The sequence below is a fragment of the Halichoerus grypus genome, chromosome 2, assembly GCF_964656455.1.
Source record: "Halichoerus grypus chromosome 2, mHalGry1.hap1.1, whole genome shotgun sequence".
Taxonomy (NCBI): domain Eukaryota; kingdom Metazoa; phylum Chordata; class Mammalia; order Carnivora; family Phocidae; genus Halichoerus; species Halichoerus grypus.
Genome location: NC_135713.1, coordinates 169,087,113 through 169,097,121, shown reverse-complemented (window position 1 = coordinate 169,097,121; position 10,009 = coordinate 169,087,113). Strand labels below are relative to the sequence as shown.

The window sequence follows — 10,009 nt, the reverse complement described above, 5'->3', positions numbered from 1 at the left end:
CAAAGTCAAGCTGCAGTTGAGTTAGATGCTTAACTGACTGCACCACCCAGGCGTCCCTGTGGTACTACTTTTATTACATATTAAGTTCCTATGATATTAGAATCTGTTTTAGGACATTTTTACTTTGAGCTTTTGTACTCTAAATGTTTGCTTGCCACTTGTTTTAAAATTTCCTCTCTCACATTTCCATTAAGGAAGTTTAGCATTCTAAATCCTTAATGGCATTTTTGTTTTAGGAAGAAGATACATGTCATGTTGCTTTTAAGAGATGAGAGCAAAGAGGGTGGTGGTTGGCTCTTTTTTTTTTTTTTTTAAGATTTATTTATTAGGGAGAGAGAGAGAGAACGTGTGGAGGGAGGGGTGGGGGGAGGCGGATTTCAAGCAGATTCCCTGCTGAGCGCAGAGCCCATTGTGGAGCTCCATCATGACCTGAGTGGAAATCAGGGTCTGGCACTTAGCTGACTGAGCCACTCAGGTGCCCCCTGGTGGTTGGCTCCTTAAAGCAAGGCTATGAAGGTGGGTCACCCTGGGGTCATCACAACCCTATATCTGGGGCTCACTGTTGCAGGTTGTGAAGATACATCTAGCTAGTGCACCCAGAGCTTCACTGTTAGATATGGTAGCTTCTAGCCATGTTGGCAATTTAAATCTATTGAAACTAAATATTTTCTCATTTACACTGACCACATTTCAAGTTCTCAACAGCCACATGTTTATCATACTGGACACTACAATTAATAGAGCTTTTATTTCCACCATTAAAGGTTCTAGTGGAGAGTGTTGACCTCAGTCCAGTTAGATTTGGGGAAACCTGACTCATGGGTCAGAACAGAGCACACATTAATTGGTCACATTCTTTTCTCTGCAGGAAAGTCTACATAGAGGAAAGAAAAGGTACTGTGTATCAACTCTTAGGCTAAATTTTTTTATAGTAGGAAAAATTTTTATTTAAAATTTTAGATTTGAGTATAGTTGACGCAATGTGAACATCAGTTTCAGGTGTACAACATAGCCGATTCAACAACTCCGTATGTTATGCTGAGCTCCCCACAAGTGTAGCTCCCATCTGTCACCATACAAGTGCACTGTAATATCATTGACTATATTTCCTATACTGTACCTTTTATCCCCGTGACTTACTCATTCCATGACTGGAAGCCTGTGTCTCCCACTCCACCTGTTTTGCCCTTCCCCCCCTTACACTAATTTTTTTCAAATGTCTTTGATGGTTCACATTCGTTGAGGGAGATGAAGGAATAAGCTCTCTAATGTCCCAAAAGATTGTCATAAGGTGGCCTCGTGAGCAGGAATCCCAGTTTCTAGGTTTTCTGCTACTTCATTGTTAAAATGATCATCACACCCTGAGCAGGTTTCTTAAGAAGAGTTTAGGCAGGGGCGCCTGGGTGGCTCAGTCGGTTAAGCGTCTGCCTTCGGGATCCTGGGATCCAGCCCCGCATGGGGCTCCCTGCTCGGCGGGAAGCCTGCTTCTCCTTCTCCCACTCCCCCTGCTTGTGTTCCCTCTCTCACTGTCTCTGTCAAATAAATAAATAAAATCTTTAAAAAAAAAAAAAAGTTTAGGCAGCCTGGGGAAAGGCAAGGAAGGGTGACTTTAGAGTTGGGTTTATCCCCAACTCAGGCCATGCCCGTCTGCTCCTGCCCTCAGGCTATAGAGGGCCAGACTTTGAGCATTAAAAAATAGGAGTCCAGGCCAGACTACTGTGACAGCAGAGAATGTTTAGGGTTACTGTGACTGTCATATGGGTGTCTGCACGTCGTTTTCATCATCTATCCTGGTTTCTAATCAACTTTATAAGAACTTATTAACTTAGGGTGGAGAATCCCTGGGCACATCCATTTGTGGGGGGGTTATAGTCCCATTCCAGCCTGAGTTCTGCAAACACCTGTGACGAGAGAGTGAAATGTGGTTGGAACTCAATTGCATTCAAACTTTTGAGAGCTGAGCTTTGTAGACTATCAGGGAGACTCGGGTAATTGAATATCCTAGCAGGAATTCGAGGTTTGGGGGCCGAAGCACATCCAGCGTGGTGGGGCAGGGGTAACGGTTGGCACTGCAGACCCAGCTAGTCGTCAGCCGTGGGATGGGCACCCGCAGGAGCGCCAAAAATCCGATCCCGGGACCCGTAGGTAGGGGGGCTTCGGCTGCCACGCGCACGCGCCCCGCCCCTCCCGCCCCGCGCAGCCCCGCCCCTGGCTTCCTCGTGACCCGTGTCCCGCCCCCCTCGGCCGGGAGCGCCCCCGGCTGATTGGCCCCTCCGCGGCGTATCCTCCGGCTGGCAGCCAGGCGGGCGCGTCACGTGGCCGAGCAGCGTCCAGGACTCCGATCCGCGGGCCGCCAGGCATGGACCGTCAGGCCGCAGGAGTCCGGGCGCTGGGGGCCGCCGAGCCGCCTCGGGGTCCGCCGCTGCCGAGCGCGCGGGAGGCGCCCCCCAGCCCGGGGGTGAGCGCGGCCGCCAGGAGCGGCCCGGGGCGGGAAGTTGCGGGGCTCGCGGGCCGGGCCCGGCGGGGCGGGGTTGGGGGCCGCGGGGCCGCGGGAGCGCCGTTTGGGCGCGCGCTCGCGCTGGAAACTGCCGGGCCGCGGCGGCCGAGGGCGTGGGGGCTGGGGGGGACGAGCGGAGGCGGGGGGGCGGGCTGGCCGTCTCGGGGGCGCCTCTGCGTACTTGCTGAATGGGAGGTGATGCTGACGACCGAGAGCTGGGGGCCGCTGCCGGGGGCCTGGGCCGGGGCCAGGTGAAGGCGGCGAGAAGCGCGCTGTCCCCGAAGGACCTGTGACCAGGGGTGGGGATGCACGGCTCACCCTGAGCACCGCATGATGTCTGATGCGCTCTCTCCTTTTCTGTTTACTGAAACCAAAGGCCCGGTTTGACGCAGGGTTTCCAGAAACTTGTTTTCATTTGCGCGCCAGACAGCTCCTGGTTTTTCAAAGACCGTTATTACAGTCGTCACCTGTCCTTGTTTACAGCCAGTCAGTTCTGCTGGGTGGTGAGCTCCGTGAGGGTAGGAACCCTCTGTTGAGTGCTGTTAACCTGGCGCCTCGCGTCGTGCCTGCCACGGTAGACACGGCTGTTAATGGGAGGGAGGAATGGAATGCTTGTTTAAGCATCAAAGATGGTACTAAACCCGAGTAAGATAGGAAAAATGCAGTGATAGACTTATAAAAAAAATTACTTAGGGGGGCGCCTGGGTGGCTCAGTCGTTAAGCGTCTGCCTTCGGCTCAGGTCATGATCCCAGGGTCCTGGGATCGAGCCCCACATCGGGCTCCCTGCTCGGCAGGAAGCCTGCTTCTCCCTCTCCCACCCCCCCTGCTTGCGTTCCCTCTCTCACTGTGTCTCTCTCTGTCAAATAAAATCTTTAAAAAAAAAATTACTTTGGAGTGCAGACAGGGTGAGACTGATTCTGCCAGGACGTAGCAGGAAGGGATGTGTGCTTCCTCTCCAAGGTGACAGGGTGGTAGTGCCTGCAGAGGTGTGGAGGTGAGGAAGGACAGGGCAGATGGCTGGGAGCTGGGGGGGCAGAGCCTCAGGGCCAGGGGAGAGAACTGTGCTCAGCAGGTTGAGGGGCCCTCATGGGTTGGTGTGAATGCCATGGCCAATTTTATGTTCCCATGTGGAGGGCTGTTGAAGGTTTTTGAGCAGAGTGAGGCTGTTAAGGCTGGGCAGGGTGGGTGAGTGGGAGGGCAGGGAGCTATGGCAGTGGTCCACGGGAGAGGTGCCACCAGCTGACCTGTAGCGCTGACCAAGGGTTGTCACTGACTACAAGAGGTGGAATTTATTCATTAAATCTAGGGATGACTAGGTCATGAGCTAATTGGGGCAGGTGCCAAGTGCACTTCAGGTGTAGGAGCTAAGAAGGCGGATTTAAATTCAACAAATACTACATTCCTGCTACGTGCCAGGTGTTTTCATAAGTGTTACCTTGTCATAAGCCCCCTGCAAGGTCAGAACAGTCATCTCCAGTTTCTGGAGAAGGAATCCCAGGCATGGGGGTTGAAGTGTTCTATCAGGGTCACACTCTGAATGAATGGCAGAGCTGGGATGGAAACCATGTCTTTCTTATGCAGGCTGTGAACATTTCTTGTTCCATTTACAAAGCAGTCTTGGAGGTGGTAGGATTTCAGGAACTTTTGAGTGATGGGAGCAGAAAAGCATATAGTTGGCAGTAGGGGAAGACTTCTTTCTCTTCAGCATCACTTAGGAACTACAGCTCTGTTGCCCCCTTGTATCAGGAGACAGAATTTGCTAGAACGTGAAGTCGCTGAAAAGGTAAAAATGAACATGGCAGTAGCACCTGCAGGAAACAGCTACCAACCCTAGGGCTGAGGGAACGTAGGAATGAGGTGGGAATGATTAAAATTTACAGGCTCAGAGGGGAGGCTTTGCAGAGCTGAAATTCCAACTTCTGAGGAGGAGGTGCTGCCCACAGCCACTGCTGGGGTCTCCGAGCTTGGAGGAGGGGGCTGAGGGCCTGGGACTCAGACCCCCAACGGGAGGGCCCAGGGAGGAGGTTGGCTCCGCCAGTGCTGGCCAACTGTGAACTGGATCCAGCGGCCGCTGTAGGAGGGCGCTGTTGCTGCCGCTGCCGGGGGCGAAGTGTCACCCGGGGTGAAGTGTCGCCAGGGTGGCGTCTGCAGGAATAGGAAGGAGCGAGGCCCTTCTCCCTCGGGCCTTGCCGCGTCTCCTAGGGCAAAGCAGAAGTGGGGGTTACAGAGCCCCAGCCCCACCCTCACAAAGGTGAGGGTGCGAGATGGTAGCTTAATACCGGGTCCTGGGTAACCTTCTCTTCTTCCTGCAGGCCAGCTTTGCTCCCGCTGACCACTCCGGGCAGGAGAGAGAGACCGAGAAGGCCATGGATCGGCTAGGCAAGTAAACAGTGGAGAAGATGGGGGTGGATGTGGGGAGGGACTGTCTCTGCGTCTTGTTGACCCCTTTCCAGCCAGTTCTCTTTGCTGCTGAGTTGCGTTTTCTGCCTGGTGCTTCCACAGTGCCCTCGTGTGGTAGCGTGGCTGGAGCTTCCTTTAGGGAAGTCCTGACCTTTCGTCCAGAAAACCCTCCCCTTCTGCTGAGAAAGGCAGCTTAGGGCAGCAGCAAGAGTATGGGGCTTTGGAGCCAGGCAACATTGTTTTCACTTTCAGCTCTGGCTCAGAGTCCTGGGCTCCAGTTTTGAGGCCTTAGATAAGTCACTTATCCTTTCTTCCTCTTTAAAATAGGGATAATAATGCTTACCTCAGAGGATGGTTCTGAGGATTGGGTGGGAGGATCTCGAGCTGTAATAACCACCAGCTACTGGTGCTCTTTAAATCTAAGCGAATTATAATTAAATACAATGAAAACCTCAGTTCCCTATTCACATTAGCCACATTTCAAGGGCTCAGCAGTCACACGTGGTTCCTGCTAGCTAGCCTGTTGGAGCACAGATGAGAGAATATTACCATCATCACAGAAACTCCGGTTGGATAGCCCTGGTCCAGAAGAAGCACTGTGCCCACACGGACATGTAGGTCCGGTCATAACAGCTGACACTTGCTGAGTAAGGGCCAGGTACAGTTCCAAGTGTTTCTTTTCCTGTTCCCCCCTTTTTAAAACAGCTCTCACAACAATCCTATTTTCATATTTACAGATGAGAAAACTGAGGCACAGAGTAAAAATTAAAAAAAAAATGTGGTCAAACACATACAGAATGTACCATTTAACAGTTTTAAAGCATACAGTTCAGTGGCATTTAGTCACAATGCTGTGTAACCACCATGGCTATTTAGTTCCCAAACACTTTCAGCACCCCACAAGGAAACCCTGTACCCGATAAGTAGCCACACCCCCTTCCCCGAGTCCCTGGCGACCACTGATCAGCCTTCTGTATGGATTTCCCGTGCCAGTGGAATGATATGCCATGTGGCCTTTTATGTCTGGCTTCTTTCACTCAGCATAATAATTCCAAGATTCATTCGTGTAGCGTGAATCAGTACGTTCCTCTTTATGGCCGAATCCTCCCGTCATCTGGATATACTACCTCTAGCTTGCTTATTCATCCCGTGGATGGGCATTTATTTGACTTGTTTCCACCTTCTAGTGATCGCGAACAGTGCTGTCACGGACATTATTGTACCAGTCTTGTTTAAATACCTGTTTTCGATTCTTTGGGATGTCCATTTAGGAGGGGAAGTGCTGGGCTGCGTGCTAGTTCTATGTTTAAGTTCTCGAGGGCGTGGCCGAGTCCATTTCCGCTCAGTCACACAATGACTAATCGGCACAACTGGTATTTGGACCGGGGTAGTCCGGCTCCAGAACCCATGCCCTGAACTACTGCTTTTTTGCTTGTAGCTGCCATTATTATACAGTGTTAGTAGCACGGCTGTGTTCAGGCTGATTCTTTTCCCAGCTCTGACCTGGCTTCCCCATAGCATGGTATGCTGGGAGGTCCATTATCCTCCCCCAGACTTTCTTCCATTATTTTGAGACCTTTTGAAAATACACTGTCCAGCCCTCCCCGGTACAGGGAAGAGGAGACGTGGTGGCTGTTTGTTGTCACTGGATGGGTTCCGCTCTTCTGCCTGCTTTCCTCCCGCCGTCCCCTTGTCCTGTGCTCCTTGAGGATGAAGAGAGAAATAGAAGAGTACAAATTCAATTCAAGTTTGTATTGTGAAAGCTTGTCATTTTCCAAATGCCCTTTGCCTCAATTAACCTGTAAACTACCTAAACATATAAACTGTGCTTGATTTGCTTGATTCCCTGTGTAAATTACAAGACCTCGTTTAAGGCAAAACGTTTTACTGAAAAAAAAAAAAAATCAACCCTTCTTCGAAAAAGGTAAACAGAAGAACATTTTTTTCTTTTTTTTAAGTGCTCAGGTGGCTAAGGAACTCTGTACCCTTGTTTTGCTGTCTCAGGAGTCTGCCAGACATTTTCCAAGCACACGAGTAGGCCCTGTGTCATTGCTGGTGGTTTTAAGACCTTCTTCCTTCTGTTGATTTCTTAGCCAGTGGAGCACAGAGCATCCCTAATGGTAGTCCTACCCACGGTGAGGGCATCCACTCGGAAGAGGAAGGCTTTGCTATGGATGATGAGGATTCGGATGGGGACCTGAATACCTGGGAGCTGTCAGAAGGGGTGTCCGACTGTCCGCCCAAGGAGCAGGCTGCTGATCTTTTTAACGAGGACTGGGACTTGGAGTTGAAGGCAGATCAAGGGAATCCGTATGGTAGGTGTGGCGTTTCTGGGGTCCTAGGCCAAGGTTCGGGGACCCTCCTACCAAATTACCCCAAAGGCAGACAGTTTGGAAGATGGACTCAATCCGTGAGCTTAGCCTGATACCTGTTACAGGGCTGAAATGTCTGTGACAGCTTCTCTTTCATATTGGGAAAAAAATGCAAATTTTGTAGTTGACTCTTAAAATATCTGTGTGAATCTAGCAGCTGCAGAGAGAAGTGCTGTCTTCTGCAGTTGCGGCCTCTGCACTGCTAAGGGCCCTCCCCTGAGAAGCACCAGTCGGGGGTGCCTCAGAACACACGCGTTTGCAGTCCAAGGAGGGCTCTGTGTGTGTGCTTTTGAACTGCAAGTGTCTGTCTCCTAGACACTTTTTGGCTGTCTGTCTCCCCTCCCCTCCTACCTTTAATCTGTTTTTTTTTTTTAAACTGCTTGCAGATGCCGATGACATCCAGGGTTGCATTTCTCAAGAGGTCAAACCTTGGGTGTGCTGTGCCCCGCAAGGAGACATGATCTATGACCCCAGTTGGCACCATCCACCCCCGCTGATACCCCATTATTCCAAGATGGTCTTCGAAACAGGACAGTTTGATGATGCTGAAGATTGAGTCTGCAGCTTCTTGCCTGGTGGGTGGGCCTGCCCTCCAGATGAAGGTCTCTCTTCCTTTCATTGAGGTGAGAGGTCACGTTTGAGGACCCATTCCCAGTGATCCCGGAGTCGGGAACACAGACTGGTGTTAACTAAGGTCCCAGTGTCTTCCAGTTCTGTTGTTGTTGTTGTTTTTAGTGAGCTCCTCCTTGGGACATGTGAGTGTTTGTGTCTGTGTCAGGAGGAATTGTGTTCTTTATAAATAAAGGTAGAAAAAATTTGATATGCTTTTGTTTACTCCCCCCCCCCCCCCTTTTAATTGGATACTTACCAGCAAAGCTTTACTCCTTCAGTTCAAGTCCCTGGCTTACATTTTAAGGATTGGAGGTACTCGGACCCTTAAAACTACTCTATGAAAGAAAATAATTTTTTGGCCAGAGATTAGAATCCAAGAAATGTTGGTGATTTTGTGGCTGATTTCTATTCCTGCCGATGAAAAATTGACCGTTTACTTAGTAAACAAGCAAGCTGGAACATGAAATGGCAAATAAATTAAACCAGCAATTATATAGCCCTCAACTGGTATGAAAGGATTTTGAAACTTATTTTCCATTTAATTATTTGCTCTTTATAATTACTATATGAAGTCAACGATTTTTTTAAATTGCCTTATTTTATTTTTTAAAGATTTTATTTGTAAATAATCTTTACACCCAGGGCGCCTGGGTGGCTCAGTTGTTGGGCGTCTGCCTTCGGCTCGGGTCGTGGTCCCGGGGTCCTGGGATCGAGCCCCGCATCGGGCTCCCTGCTCAGCGGGAAGCCTGCTTCTCCCTCTCCCACTCCCCCTGCTTGTGTTCCTGCTCTCGCTGTCTCTGTCTGTCAAATAAATAAATAAATAAATAAAATCTTAAAAAAAAAAAAACCTCTACACCCAATGTGGAGCTTGAACTCACAACCCCAAGATCAAGAGTTGCATGCTCCCCCTGATTGAGCCAACCAGGCGCCCCGAAATTGTGTCATTTTCGAGATGAGGAAAAAAAGACTCAAAATGTTTTGACTTCTGCAAGATCCCAGAGCCAGGAGATGGCAGAGCCGTGCCCTAACCCCACACGTGGCTCTGAGGTCGGCTTTCCTTGGCTGCTCACCCCCTTGTGAGTACAAGCCTAGAGGTGGGTTCTGGGGGCTGCGCCTTGGCAGGTCTATGATGCACCAGACTAAGTCGCCTTTGCGTCTCTTGCTGGCTCAGGGATTGCGTCTTACCTCCCTGCCTCCCTCTTGAAGCTGAATCAAGAACAATTTCAGATCTGAAATCCGAGTGAAGTCCATAGCTGTTAAATTAACATTTAACCATTAAAACGATTTTTCAGAGGCCCCACAAAGTGTGTGAGCAGGGCAGAACCTTATGAGGCAAAGCGGTGGCTTTCGCTGTGAGGGGCCTCATGACCAAAACTACCCTAGGAAGAAAAAATGGCCCCCTCCACCATCCTTGCTAAAGGGACAGTCATAGACCATACCACCACACTGCTCTGTCTTTCTTCCTCCTCCCAGTGCCGGAGCTGATTAGGCCGGTGTGAAAATGAGCATTTCTGGTGTGAAAAGGTGAACTTGAGAAACTGAGCCAAGGAGTGTCAGGGGCTTGAGGAGGATGGCAGAACGGCAGAATGCAAGGCTGTACTCTTGACAGGCCGTGTTGGCCCATGCGTAAGCTGGGGCGGTGAGGTAGCTGAAACTGAATAAAAGTGAATAAAGGCCCAAGTCGTAAGGTGGGAGAATGTACGGATGTTGGAGGGAGGGAAGAAAACGTGGCACGGAAAGGCCATGTGCGTGAGAGGCTGAGCAAAGGAAGTTCACCAGGTCCTGCTGCTGTGATCCGAGGAGCAGCTGAGAATCTAGGACACTCTTGTTTTGTAGGAGTTAATCTTTGCGGTTCCTCCTTCTGGTTGTTTCCAACAAAGTGGGTAGGAGGGCAATAGGGTCCACTGGAGGAAGGATGTAGAAAGTTGGGTATGTCGGGAGAACAAGAGAAGGAGGGAGCTTAGTCAATTGTGATTCAAATAGTGTTCTGGTGCCCCCCCGCATTGGGTGATCCAAGCATGGTGAGGATGTAGACGGTAACTCTCCAGGCTGTGAACATTGGTTATCTTGAGGGGGTGAGGTGGGAAGTAAGGGGAAAAAAGTAATGAAATGGAAAAATACTAATGA

At 50.2% G+C, this 10,009-nt stretch overlaps 1 protein-coding gene across 6 annotated transcripts in view; it reads left to right on the top strand.

The window, feature by feature from the left end:
• The first annotated feature begins 2,289 nt into the window (after window positions 1-2,289).
• Window positions 2,290-10,009, top strand: part of COPRS (coordinator of PRMT5 and differentiation stimulator) — a 30,263-nt gene continuing 22,543 nt past the window's right edge. For 4 of the 6 annotated variants that reach the window (XR_013446102.1, XR_013446101.1, XR_013446100.1 and 1 more), the window contains exons 1-4: window positions 2,291-2,458; window positions 4,811-4,881; window positions 6,996-7,213; window positions 7,657-7,893. Coding sequence is in view for 2 of the 6 variants with exons in the window: in XM_036089975.2 (XP_035945868.1) it covers window positions 2,360-2,458; window positions 4,811-4,877; window positions 6,992-7,213; window positions 7,657-7,826 (558 nt within the window). In the remaining 4 variants the exon portion in view is untranslated. Of the gene's footprint in view, window positions 2,459-4,810; window positions 4,882-6,991; window positions 7,214-7,656; window positions 8,091-10,009 lie in introns of those variants that run through there. The other 2 variants (XM_036089975.2, XM_078068158.1) reach the window with 2 other exon arrangements.